Source organism: Dipodomys spectabilis, unplaced genomic scaffold (assembly GCF_019054845.1).
Source record: "Dipodomys spectabilis isolate Male_0828 unplaced genomic scaffold, ASM1905484v1 ptg000187l, whole genome shotgun sequence".
Classification (NCBI taxonomy): Eukaryota; Metazoa; Chordata; class Mammalia; order Rodentia; family Heteromyidae; genus Dipodomys; species Dipodomys spectabilis.
In genome coordinates this window covers 3,304,107-3,318,042 of record NW_024870864.1, presented here as the reverse complement: position 1 = coordinate 3,318,042, position 13,936 = coordinate 3,304,107, and the positions used below count along the sequence as shown (strand labels likewise).

The following is a 13,936-nucleotide window of genomic DNA, read 5'->3' as shown; positions in this document are numbered from 1 at the left end:
TCCTGTCTCAAAGAGGAGCAGCCAGAAAATACACTTAACACTGTTAGCAAACTCAGCCATGAAGGCTAGAGAGGAAAGAAGAACAAAAACAATGCCAACAAATCAGATATGAGTGATGAGCTCATTTTATGGAGGATTTTTTATGGTTCTTAATTTAACCTAACATTTAAGTGGACTAGATATTTTTACAGAATTAGAAAGGTGCATAAGTGTTGATCATTACAAATGAAAGTGGGGAAATGGTAAAGGCATTAAAAGTGATGGTACAGCAAGCATAACTGGGAAGCAAAAGCACAGTGATCGAAAATAAAAGCTACCAGTGACTAATAATGGTGCCACATAGAATCACTGAAGCTTGAAATCCAGAGACCTTCCACAGGATATTATAGATCCTTATAGAACTATGTGAAACTGCAGTAAAGGTCACTAATCTTATTAAAGGGAGCTCACTTATTAACTAACTTCTTGAAACATACTGTTCAAAAATTGGAATCAGTCAGACCCATTTACTCAATCACACCAAAGTCATTGGTTCTCAAGGGAAAATACTAATTGGGTTTATGAGTGCACAAATGAGGTTCATAATCTTAAGGGGGAAAATCTTATCTTGCAAACATTTTTGAAGATGAGTGATGAAGTAATGAGTACTTGAGTCATGAAATTGGCATATGTAACCAATATGTTTGGAATTATGTTAACTGAATTTAAAAGTTCAGCAGAAAATCTGTGATGCATTCCAACATGTTGAAGAGATCCAAGTATTCCAGAAGATGCTGTAGCAAGCAAGACTTAAAAGTAATTGTCTTAGCAGGATGCCAGTGGCTTATGCCTATAATTCTAGCTACTTCAGAGGCTGAGATCTAAGGATCATGTTTCAAAGCCAGCCCCAACAGGAAAGTCCATGAAACTCTTATCTCCAATTAGTTACCCAAAAGCAGGAAGTGGAGCTGTAGCTCAAGTGTAGAATGCTAGCCTGGAGTAAAAAAGTTCAGGGACAGCACCATGTCTGAGTTCAAGCTCCAGGACTGGCACCAAAAAAAAAAAAAAAGTAATTGTCCAAGACACTACATGTTTCTACAGTTTTTTACAACATATTGAAGAGATTGTTATTAATGAAGAGTTTTGAAAGAAATGAAACCAGATATATTACTGCATCTCACTTCACTGTCTCAAACTTTAATCATTTAACCTTTTTTTTTTTTTGGGGGTCGGTCATGGAGCTTGAATTCTGGGCCTGGGCGCTGTCTCTCAGCTCTTCAGCTCAAGGCTAGAGCTCTACCATTTGAGCCACAGCGCCACTTCTGGTTTTCTGGTGGTTTATTGGAGATAAGAGTCTCACAGACTTTTGTGCCCAGGCTGGCTTTGAACCAGAGTAGCTCCCTGAGTAGCTAGGATTACAAGCGTAAGCCACCGGCGCCCAGCTCACTTTTTTTCTAGAACAGAAATTGGATATATTGGAGGAACATGAAATTGGTTAGCATATTAATTTGCTTTTCAAGACTCTGAATCAGTAACAGAGTTAAACTTAGTGTTTCACTCTCACAAAGACAATGAATTATAGCAACTTACTTGTACTTATGCATTTAAGAATGATTATGACACCTTAAAGTTTGTCAGCATTTTTTACTTTCTTTTGCTTTGTAGAAGAGTATCTTTCTGTTTCTATCATTCACAACCAGTTTGTGTGAACTAGAGTTTTCAATCTTAACCCAGTTAAAATTGAAGGAAGAAGCAGGTCCAATGGTGTAGCAGATATGTGAGTAGCATTATCTTTCTGTGTTCCAGACTGAAATGAATTTATCAACAGACAAGCACTGTTATTCATACTAATGAAGATCTTATTGGTTTTGTTTTGTCAGTTCTGGCACTTGAACACAGGGTCTGGGTGCTGTCCCTGAATTCTTTTTGCTCAAGGCTAGTGCTCTATCAGTTTGAGCCACAGCTCCACTTCTGGTTTTCTGGTGGTTAATTGGAGATAAGAGTTCCACAGACTTTCCTGCTTAGGCAGGCTTTGAACCACAACCCTCAGACTCAGCCTCATAAGTAGCTAGGATTACAAGTGTTAGCCACCAGCTCATTTTTCATTTTATATTTTATAATGTTACTTTCTAATGTTTTAGGTTATATTTAAATACTAATGTAACATTGTTCATAATTCATTTGTTTTAATGTTCTTAAATATTAATAAAATCAAGTGATTTCCTATTTTTAAAAAAGGTAAGAGTCATTGCCTAGGTCCTGACTTTAAGCACACACACACACACACACACACACACAGAGCCAGAATTACCTTCTGCATCAACCTCCTCCCACACTGCTCTAAGTGCTCCAGACCACTGGCCTCCTCCATGTTCCTTCAAAATGTCAGATAAATGTCTACCTTCTGAACTTTGCACTTGCCATCCTGTTTGCCAGAAGCACCTTCCACCTCAAAGCTGCCATCTCTCTTCTAGGATGTTTGGTTTTGTGGTTTGGTGCTGGTGATTAACCCAAGGCCTGTGTGCTAAGCAAGAGCTCCACCACTGAGCTACCTCAATCCTTCCCCAACTCCCTTCTCATCTCCAGTTCTTTGTGCTAGAGTTGCCTTTTTGTGAAAAGCTTCTCTGGCCACCCAAACAACACACACAGGATTTCCAATCATACATATCTAGCTAGACCTTATTAGTTGGGTTTTATGAGAGGCCTTTGTTTTTTTGTTGTTGTTGTTGTTCTACCTGTCATTCACCAGGACACTTATGTCTATTTGATTTAGGCCACATCCTCAGTGTCTGGTACCCAGCAGCTATCTAATGAAGAGCAGAATCTGAGACAGAGAGAAATTTTGACTACCTGCCCAAGGGTCACAGCTGATAGGTGGCAAAAGTTGGGTTCAACCCGTTGGACCTGGAGGTTTTGCTAGGAGTCCCTTTACATGTGCCCACACAGGCACACCCTCAAGCCCCCCATCCTATCACGATCAGACTCAGGTCTGATCACCTACCCACCCAGGATCCCAGCCAATAAGCCCCGGCCTTACACCCAGGAACCACAGGTCCCACATACAGGAACTTGCCGTCTGTTTGCGCTCCAGAGTAGAGCTTGCGCTCGGCTTCCTCCCGCGTCAGGCTGCTGTGGTACCAGGGCATCCGCTCATGGGCCGTGGTGGCAATGAGCTTCTCCACCTGCGGGGCCTGACTGATGATGGCCTGCTCTAGGGCATCACCCTGGAAAAGGAGGGTAAAGGAGGATTCAAGTGTGGCCAAATACAGAGCCCCAGGAGCACTCACAGGTGCATCTCCTGGACTCTCCTGACTGCCCCATCCAGTAAGGCTACTCTCACCCACACTCTTCCATGCAGCCTCTAGACTGTGGAGGGCGGCTCTTACACCCTCTCCAAGGTCTCCTTCACCATTTGCGCAAGAGGCACCATGGCTCCCTCAAGCATGTCTCCAGCTTGAAGATCAGATGCGGTAGTTGGATGGTCTAGCGTAGTGCAGGCTATAGAGGACTAAAACCCACTGCCCCCCTGGCTACTCAAGCTACTCCGCCAACACGCCTCATAGACAGCCCTCTCTGACTGGGTCTCCAGTCAGAGATTTTGGACCCGTCCAGGCCGAGAGCCCTTCTAGTCTGGTACAGATAGCTGTGCACCATAGCTCAGGCTATGGCACACTGTGGAGGACCACCACAGAGCCTGTTTCTCACAAACCCCTTCTATGTCCTGCCATCAACCTCACCCTCTTACTTCCAAATCCCACACCTTACCGCATTCTACAGGCAGAAAAAGAAAAAAAATCCCCCATACGCCCTCCTAAACTTTTCTCCCTGCCTGGCCCTGCCCCTGGGTCCACTCTGCCGGCCCCATCCTTGGCCCACCCCACAGGATCCGTCCCTGAATCCGACCCAGAGACCACTGGCCCCACCGGGGTCTGTCCCTCAATGAGGCCCGTAAGTCCGGCCCGAAGGCTCAAGGCCCCGCCCCCGGGCCCACTTCATAGGCTCCAGGCCACGCCTTCAAGTTATGTCCAAATGCTTTAGGCCCTGCCCCAGTATCCGCCCCACAATCCCCGGTCTCCTTCCTGGCCCCGCCCCCTGGCCCGCCCCTCAGCCCCCAGGCCCCGCCCCAGGCCCCGCCCCAGGCCCGCCCCCTCAGCCCCAGGCCCCGCCCCTGGCCCGCCCCTCAGCCCCCAGGCCCCGCCCCATGCCCGCCCCCTCAGCCCCAGGCCCCGCCCCGGCCCGTCCCCTCAGCCCGCAGGCCCCGCCCCCAGCCCACGCTCTCACCTCCAGCTTCCACGTCTGGCGCACGTAGTCCCGCACCATGGCGTCGCGCAGACAGTCGAAGACGCCGGTCTGCGGCTCGAGGCCCGCCGGCCGATTGCACGGCTTGCGCAGTTTGCAGGGAAGGCCGTCTGGGTCGTGCGAGTAGAACTCGCAGAGCTCGGCGGGGCCGCAGTGAGCCTTCCCGCCCGCGATGGCGTAGGTCCCGTTGAGCTGGCGCTCGATGGAGAAGTGGTGGAAGCGCACGTCGTGCACCAGCGACAGCACGTAGCCGCCCAGCGAGCGCAGGCACTGGCGCAGCAGGAAGAGCCCGTCGGCCATGCCCGCCAGCTTCAGGTGCTCCTCGGCCTCGGCGCGCGAGATGCAGCCGTAGAAGAAGGGCAGGTGTCCCGCGGGGTCCGGCATCGCCGCCCGCGCAGGCCCTGTGGGTGCGGAGGGGCGGGATGCGCATCAGGGCCCTCCCTGCCCTTCCTGAGCCCGTCCAGCGGCCGAGAGCCTGCTTTGCCCGCGTGGAGAGGAGCCAGGGCTTGCTGGACATAGCTGGACACAGACGGCGAGTTCCAGACCCACCTCTGACTTCAGCGACCTGCTGCAGATACCTCAACTGCTCTCTTTGCTACCGCACCTGAAACGATCTGGCCATTTCCTAAATGCGTGTTGAATGCTTTACTGTTTCACACCCGGGGCTGAGGATTGACTCTCCCGGGCACACTGGGTCCCTCCCTGCGCTCCTGAAGATGAAACTTTAAAGGGGAGGGGCGGGGGTAGGGAGAGGATGCAGGGGCAGTGGGACAAAACAAGCAGAACAGTTAAGATCGTGATTCCAAAGGAGAAAGAATGTTAGTTCAGGAGAGATTGGAGGTCACCTTCTCGGAGGAGGTATATTTGAGCCAAGATCAGAAGATGGATCCAGCTTTTTAAAAAAGCCCCCTCCCCATGGAGTGGGGGAACATAAAGCAGAGGAACAGCACGAGCAAAGGGACCCGAGGCCCAACAATCTTTGTTCATGAGAGCTACCTTGCTCAGCCTTATAGTTGCCGCTTGCCTTGCTCTGTACACTCCTTAACAGAGCATGAGCTAGTCTGAATATCCATCAATAGGGGATGCCTTTGATATATTAGGGTTTAACTCCACCAGGAACCCTGATACCACCGTTAAAATGAAGCCTATGCAAGTAGCCTGGTAGTCACGTTTGGTAGCCCCAGCTACTCAGGAAGCAGAGACCACAAAGATCTTTATCAATCAGGCAAATGGTAGAGTAATTACCTAACAAGTGAAAGGCCCTGTGTTCAAAATCCAGTTCTGTCAAAATAGCAAGTAAATGAGTGATATCTGGGATTAAGGGAGGAGGAAAGAAAAGGAGAAGAGAGGGAGAGAAAGAAAAGAAAAAAGAACAATGAATCTGGAAAATAAGGAAAATAAAGTGGTCTTCCTTAAACTTTCTGGAGTGATGGTGATGTCCTTTATCTTTGATGGAGAGTGGATCTCACAGGGGCCTGTTATAATCCCTCCCATAAAGCACCATAAAATAATGCTTGTAAGTGTAGGCTGTGATGCATTCTGATGACTGAAATTGACTTCAAAAGGCATCTAAAATATAACGAAATATAATGATTACAAATGGAAGGATCAAGAGATATGGATGGATAATAGGTAGCAGATAGTTATATAAATGTTTCAATTTGTGGTGTGTGTGTGTGTGATGATGATGATGCAACTCACGCCATACCCTTAGCCCTTTTGCTTTTGTTGTTTTTGAAATAGGACCTTCTACTTAAATTGTCCAGTATAGCTGCCACAATGGCCAGTTTCTTCTTCTTCTTCTTCTTCTTCTTCTTCTTCTTCTTCTTCTTCTTCTTCTTCTTCTTCTTCTTCTTCTTCTTCTTCTTCTTCTTCTTCTTCTTCTTCTTCTTCTTCTTCTTCTTCTTCTTCTTCTTCTTCTTCTTCTCTTCTTCTTCTTCTCCTCCTCCTCCTCCTCCTCTTCTTCTTCTTCTTCTTCTTCTTCTTCTTCTTCTTCTTCTTCTTCTTCTTCTTCTTCTTCTTCTTCTTCTTCTTCTTCTTCTTCTTCTTCTTCTTCTTCTTCTTCTTCTTCTTCTTCTTCTTTGTCGGTGTGGGGCTTGAACTCTGGGCCAGCTTCTTTTGTTGAAATGGAATCTTGCCAACTTTTGTCCACACTGGCCTCAAACTACTGTCCTCTCAGCCTCTACCTCCAAAATAGTTGAGACTACAGACATGAGTCACCATGCCTCACCATCCCTCACTCAATTCTTAGGATTCACAATAACTCTGTAAAATCACTGTAAACACTGAGTTAGCCAAATACTGAACCATTGCTTCTAGAGGAAATACGGATTTGGGTTCCTGCACTACTCTGATCACATTTTCATCAAGTGATCAAAATGTAATTATTTTATGTGGGTTTTATGTCACTTTATGTTATACATTGTTAGGCCTAGGGATGTAGCTCAGTGGTAGAGCGCTTGATTGGCATGGACTTGATCCTCAGGACTAAAAGGAAAAAAGAAAACTTTGGCAACATATAATTGTTGGTTTATTAATACTGCCTCTCTGACCCATGTCTGTTCCATTAGGCACAGCTTAGCACTATACTTGGGGACATGTGTGTGTGTGTGTGTGTGTGTGTGTGTGTGTAGGTGTGCCAGTACTGGGGCTTGGATACTGTCCCTTAGCTTTTTTGTTCAAAGCTAGTGCTCTACCACTTGAGCCATGCCTCCTCTTCTACTTTTTGTTGATTAATGCGAGATAGGAAGCTCATGGACTTTACTGCCTGATCTGGCTTTGTACTGTGATCCTCAGATCTCAGTCTTCTGAGTAGCTAAGTTTACAGATGTGAACCACCAGCAGCCAGGACTTAGGATATTTTATTCACCAGCAAAAAGTACAAAATTTCCAGAAATGTTGCTCCAGATTGGTGGTTTAAAAAGCACATATTTGATAGAATGTTTGCCTAGCATGTGCACGGCTTCGAGTTTGATTCCCTAATAACTTAAAAAATTCATTTAATTACAGAATGAGGTATGAAAAAAAGCCAGAGCCCCACGTTATTTAACCTCAGTGGGGATGTGTGCATCAGTGACTCAAATGTTTTTCCTTTGTGAATGCGTCTGCAGATGACCAAAAACCACTATACTAGTTGGAGGATTACAAATAAATGTTAGTTAGCAAGTGCATGAATTTGAAGCTGTAGAATCTGTGAATAATGATGTTTATCTTCTGTGATAAGTATTGCACATAGTGTAGGAGCTAGGGTAAAATTCTGTATATAACAGGAGTACTTTTCTTTTCATTTTCTGTATACTTGCAAGTTTTTTGTATAATGCTGGGGAAGAAAACCAGCTCCTTATAACAATGACCTATTGTCTCTCTAAGTTAGGCCCATCAAGGCCACCAGGACATAAACTATGTTTGCAAGATGTCTTCTCAGTAGTGCCAATGTAAATAGAGGCCGGGTGCTGGTGGCTCACACCTGTAATCCTAGCTACTCAGGAGGCTGAGATCCGAGGATCTCAGTGGCACTGTGGCCCAAGTGGTAGAGCTATGTCTTTGAGCTGAAGAGCTCAGGGACAGCGCCCAGGACCAGAGTTCAAGCCCCACTACAGACAAAAAAAAAAAGGTAAGTAGAGAATGTATCAAAAGGTTTGGTGGGTGAGGAAAGGTGCCTTTTGCCCTGGTGTCCAGGGGCCCCCAGAGATGGGTGCTGGGGCCAGAGGAAAATCCTGGAATGAGAATCAGGCCAAGTCTGAGTCAGGGCACTGGAGGCTGCTGACTAGATGTCTCTGATGCTGGTGTTACATGGGCCTTGAGGGGTCCTGAATGTCCCAAGTTACCAGCAAGTGCTCCAGTGACCACAACTCTGCCTCTGTGTTTCCATCTGTAGCAGTGTCTAAAATGAGTGTTTTTAGCTGGTTGTGGTTGTGTACACCTATAATCCCAGAACTCAGGAGGCTGAGACAAGAGGATCCAGGAATTCATGGCCAACCTGGAAAATAAAATAGCTAGGTACCCCATGGCTCAGGCCTATAATCTTAGCTACTCAGGAAGCTAAGACCTGGAGAATTATAGTTCAGAGTCAGCCCAGGCAGAAAAGTCTATGAAACTCCCAAATTAACCAGCAAAAATGTACAGCCGGGCACCAGTGGCTCATGCCTTAATCCTAGCTACTCAGGGGGCTGAGATCTAAGGATCAAGGTTCAAAGCTAGCCCAGGCAGGAAAGTCCATGAGATTCTTATCTCCAATTAACCACTAGAAAACTGGAAATGGTGCTGTGGCTCAAGTGGTAGAACGCTGGCCTTGAGCTGAAGAGCTGTGGGACAGCGCCCAGGCCCAGAGTTAAACCCCATGACCAACCAAAAAAAAAAAAAAAAAATGCTGTAATGTCACTCAAGTGGTAGAGTGCCAAACCAGCAAAAGAAGAAAACTGAGCAAACATAGAGCCCTGAGTTCAACTCTAGTACCAACAAAATAATTAAAAATAAAAATAAAGGAAAAGTCTTCCAAAAAAAGTGTTTTTTTTAAGAATCTGTTCCAGGAAGTGGCGCTGTGGCTCAAGTGGTAGCACACTCGCCTTGAGCTGAAGAGCTGAGGGACAGCACCCAGGCCCAGAGTTCAAGCCCCATGACCGACAGAAAAAAAGAAAAGAAAAGAAAAACACAGAAATGGAGCTGTGGCTCAAGTAGTAGAGTGCTAGTGTTGATCAAAGAAGCTCAGGGACAGTGCTCAAGCCCTGATTTCAAGCACCAGCACCAAAATAAATAACTAAAGGAGGAAAAGTTCAGTCTGTCTCCCACTCTACCTCTGATCCCGCCTTAAAGATGTTCTGCCCCCTCCCCACCTGCTCCCCAGCACCGATATCACCCTCCTTGAAGCTGGGTCCACCAATAATAGATCCTATGACCTTCCCCTCCTGCTTAGGCCTCGAAGATCTCTCTAGTCTTTAGCAAATACCCTGCTCTGGCTCCCCCAACTCCATTCCTTCCTGCTGACTCTCCTTCCTTTGCTTCCACTCCCAGATTCTCTTACTTGGTTATTCTGTCTGGCTATAAATGCTGCCACCCCCAGCTCCATCCTGAGATAGATTTGCACTGGAAGCATTAACTACCGCCACTTTGATCTCCACCCACTGTTTCTATGAATACAACTTGAGATCTAGAACTAGTTCACATGGTATCTGTGGTCAGCTGAACCCCAGTCAATTTCCACTTGAGCTACGTAAGCTGTGGGGTCTGCCAGGCGCTTCTAGATGATTCTTCCTCACGGCCTCCCTTCCTCAAGAATGTACTGTGGCTCTCACTTGCTTAATTCGTTGGATCTAAAATCCTCAGCTCTCTGTTTATTAGGCTGTGTCTGTTGCCTTCCTTCCAAACTCTTATCCAGAGTGCTTCCCCATTTAGTATTTCTTCCTCTCCCTCCTCCATCTTCCCAAGTCCAGCCGGCCCATCTTAGAAGACCATGAAGCTGCCCCCCACTGAGTACCAAGCAAGGCATCAGGGTAGGGGGCTTATCTGGGGCCTGTGGGGAGGGGTGGGTAATGAGGCTGGTGTCTGGGCCAGGAAGCTGTGGCAGGAAGCTGCAGTTTGCGAAGTTCCACCCCACAGTGGCCACAGGTGCACCCTGGGTAGACAGAAGTGAATTAGGGCAAAAGAGGAGCTGGGGGGAGGCTGACCTTCCAGGGTGAAGGCAACCCAGAGAAAGCTTATCCTGTGTACCTCAGCTTTACCTTCCCTGTCCCACTGTGCATGACAACCCTAATGATAACAGTACTAACAACCACTGTCCTGCCAGGCAGGCAGTACAGGAGTCAGCCAGCCCTGCTTCTGCATCAATCTCCCTCTCTAGCCTTTCTGCACTATCCTCGTTAGTAAAACACAGGGACCCCATGGCCAGCCACATGGAGAATGGCAGTGATAAACAGAGGAGGCAGAAGACAAAGGGCTAGGGGTAAGACACAAGCAGATCATCAGGCCACCTCCACCCCTCTGTAGGCCAGGCCTTCCTGGAGCTGCTGATCTCAGAAGAGCTGGGCCTATCTGCAGCTTCCCAGAGTGATCCATGACTCAGGGACCAGAGACCTGCAGCCTCTGGCCTTCCTGGGGGATGTATAACCTGGCATAATTGAGACACCAGGCAGCACTTGGATCAGGGGCCTTTACTTACTCCAACCCACCATTATTAACCTGTTCATCCCCTGGACGTAACCATGGCCACCTCTTCTTAAGCTCACTACTCCTACATCATCATTTGTCTTTGCCAGAATCAACAGCTTGCTGGATGGCTCCAAACATGGCCATGGATCCCTAGGCTTGTTCTGACAACTCTGGCTATTGGAGATGGCAGAAGCCTAAGATCATTAGCAGGACAGACCTGCGTGAAGTTCCACTATTCAAATGTCCTCTGGGGAATAGCGGTGTTACCCATGCCTGTCCCAGACCGACCTGATCCCAAACAGACTTCAAAATGAGACAGGACCAGATTGTCAAATATGCTTCAAATGCTGGGGGAACATTTCAGAGGGCTCTGGTTATATGACTTTAACTCCCATGGGTAGCAGACCTGGAAGGTCGACTGTTCCACAGAACATACTTTGAGCATCAAAAGCCTCAAATCAGTGCTTACCATGAGAACCATAGTTTGAAGCCAGTTCACAAAACAGACTGTGAAAGCCTTATCCCTTATCTCCCATTAGCTAGCAAAAAGCCAGAAGTGGGGCTCAAATGGTAGAATACTAGCTTTCAATGAAAAAGCCCAGCAAGAGTGAGAGGTCCTGAATTCAAGCACCAGTACTCACACAGCTCTGAGCTGAATCCTCAGGGGTTTCACGGCCCCATGCCCTAGATTGGCCAAGGTATAGCAGCAGCACTTTAAGCTATTGTTGACTATCAGGGCCTAGACTGTCAGGACCTGGGCTATTGAGGGGTCGGGAGCAGGTCCTCAAATTCATCACCCTCCAAGTGTCTCTCCACTCCACAGAGCAAGGCCAACTCCTCCCCCAACCTCTACTACCTGGGTCCTGAGAGCTATGTGACACCAGCAAGGAACTTTCCCCCTCTGAATCTGAGGCTCCGGGACAATAAAAAGGAGAGAAGGAATGGTAGAGTGAGCAAGAGGACAGGGCTTCCTTGGCTATTGTAAGGTATTCAGCAGCACACCTGGCCTCTGTCTACTGAGCATTAGTCACAGCCCCAAATAAAGACTAAGAATATCTCCAGGCACTACCAGAGGCCCTGGGATCTGGGGAGAAAAACTGGCTCCAGATCAGAAACACTTCCTTTCCCCTCTGTTCCTTGTACTAGGCCAGAAGGTGGTCAGCATAGAGTGGTTAGCACAGAGTGATCATTAGGGGTCTGGGTACTGCAGCCCACTGGAGAGTTTCTAGAAATTGGAGTTCAGAGCCTGAGAATGAGTGATAATCATTAAGATCATAGCAAAAACTAATACAGCACCTGCTATGGGCCAGGTGTCCTATTTATCTTCTCACTAATCCTCAAGAAAGACCAGCCAAGGGTGAGTAGGAAGGACGTGTAGGTCCAGAACCCAAGGCACAGAGAGGTGTGCATGGTCACACAGCTGGCAAGTGGCAGAGCCAGAACTCAAATCCAGCTCCCTGGTTCTAGAATGTAGACTTTAACAGCATGCCAGCTGTCCCTCCACCCAGCGGCCCTGGCAGGGCTTACATGGGTGAGGCTAGTAGAAAGGGGGAGAGGATGGAAAGCAGTCTGGAGGGTCCTTAGAAAGCTAAAGATTGACCTCCCTTACGACCCAGTCATACGACTTCTAGGCATCTACCCTGAACAACAGGAACCAATATACAAGGACACGTGCACCTCCATGTTTATTGCAGCACTGTTCGCAATAGCTAGGATATGGAAACAACCCAGATGTCCCACTATAGATGAATGGATCCAAAAATTGTGGTATCTATACACAATGGAATATTATGCAGCCATTAGAAATGACAAAATAATGGCATTTGCAGGGAAATGGATGGAGCTAGAAGGAATCATGTTGAGCAAGGTAAGCCAAGAGCAAAGAGACAAACGGTACATGGTCTCCCTGATAAGTGGATGCTAAATCCAAAATGTTAGGTGATACGACAAAACTAACAGGACTTAAGAAACAAAGAACTCCCACTCATCTGGTCAAACCACTACTAAATATCCCCATGCTGCTGATCACATGTATGGTGTATAACATGTGTACACCGTTATATGTTATAGACTGTGATAGACAATTTGCTCCAGGAAAGTTAGAATGAACTTGTGACTTTAAATGAGCATCATTATTCCACAATACTGTGAAATTCGGGAAATTATGTAATCACTTAATCACAATCAAAAACAAAGAACCTCAGGGAAGGTAGGGAGGGAAGGGATGGTAGGGGGGAAACGATGGAGGGGGTAACAATGCTCAATAGGAAGTGTACTCATTACCTTACTCATGTAACTGTAACCCTCTGTATAGTATCTTTACAATAAAAATTAATAAATAAATAAAAAGAAGAAAGGGGGAGAGGAAAAGGAAGCTGTAAATTAGTCCAGAAAGACTTCCAGGTGGCATCTAAAGACCTTCTTCCATCCTGTGAGCCCCTGACTATTCTGTCAGAAAACACCTACTACGTGCTCACTGGCCTAGCCAAGACAAGAGAGATGAAGCTCTTGAGTTACTCACCAATAAGCCTCTGTTTCTCCCTGCCAAGACTCTTCCCTGTCAGAGACACCTCTCTCAGCCTCTACCTCCGCACTTACTCAGTGCTCATATTTGAATCTGCATTTAACAGATCAAGGCTTTTAATAGATCAAGCACAAATCAAGGCTCTGACCAACCAAGAAACTTGCCAAGGACACAGCGTGATCAAGAAGAAATCAAGTAGTTGGTTCCTTCACCTCTCTGAGTCCTCCCAGATTGTAGGCTACCTGTGCTTGCCTACAAGAGACTTGAGTCTGCCCTGGGTCTCCTCATCAGCACTGCGCTGTTCAAATTAACAGCTCTGTTGAGCTAGCCTAGCATTCACAGGACCTAGAGTACACATTTGCTTTCTCCAGAGGTTTCTCTGCTTCCTGGAGCCAAAGATATGGTTCTAACCCAGCTCAGCAGGAGCCAGGGACTAAGCAGACATTTCTGTATCCCCTAGACACTACTGTGCTGTTGACCTTCTAGGAAGTGACCTACTACTTCCATCATGGCCACAGCTGTGTGTGTGGCCCTTCTGTCCTTCCCAGCAGCTTCCTGACTCATGTCTGACCCTCTGTCCTCCAAAGACAGGCCACCCCAGGGCTATGAGCCAAGTGCTGCCCCGTCTGGGCTTGACTTACCTGAAGATGTGCAGATGGCAGATGGCGCAGGGCCCCTGAAAGGCTGTCTGGTCCCTAACACCAACACAGGCCTACTCTAGGAAAAGAATTGAGGCCCACTTAGTAAACATGGGTTTCCTGGCTGCCGGAGCCCCAGTTTAAGAGCCACTGCAGATGCCCTGCCCTTCTTACACACACAGCAAGTGTAAGAAAGTCACTTCCTGCCAAGGTTCACACCTGGGGGAGGGGATCGCGCTCCAGGACCCCTTCGGGTGGCTGTGGTGACAGGATATGGTCTGAACCCAGTGGTGGCCACTCATCTGACTGGCCCAGTGGCAACACTAAGGTCCAAGCAGGACAGGGCTGGCCG

General features: G+C 47.4%; 1 protein-coding gene across 1 annotated transcript in view; it reads right to left on the bottom strand.

Moving 5' to 3' along the window:
- The window catches only part of LOC122121358 (tyrosine-protein kinase ZAP-70), a 29,837-nt gene extending 15,901 nt beyond the window's left edge, over positions 1-13,936 (bottom strand). The window contains exons 1-4 of the mRNA XM_042695531.1: positions 13,804-13,936; positions 13,588-13,663; positions 4,261-4,679; positions 3,043-3,203 (exon numbers count right to left, since the gene is read on the bottom strand). Of these exons, the coding sequence (XP_042551465.1) occupies positions 3,043-3,203; positions 4,261-4,662 (563 nt within the window). The 5' untranslated portion in view covers positions 4,663-4,679; positions 13,588-13,663; positions 13,804-13,936. The remainder of the gene's footprint in view (positions 1-3,042; positions 3,204-4,260; positions 4,680-13,587; positions 13,664-13,803) is intronic.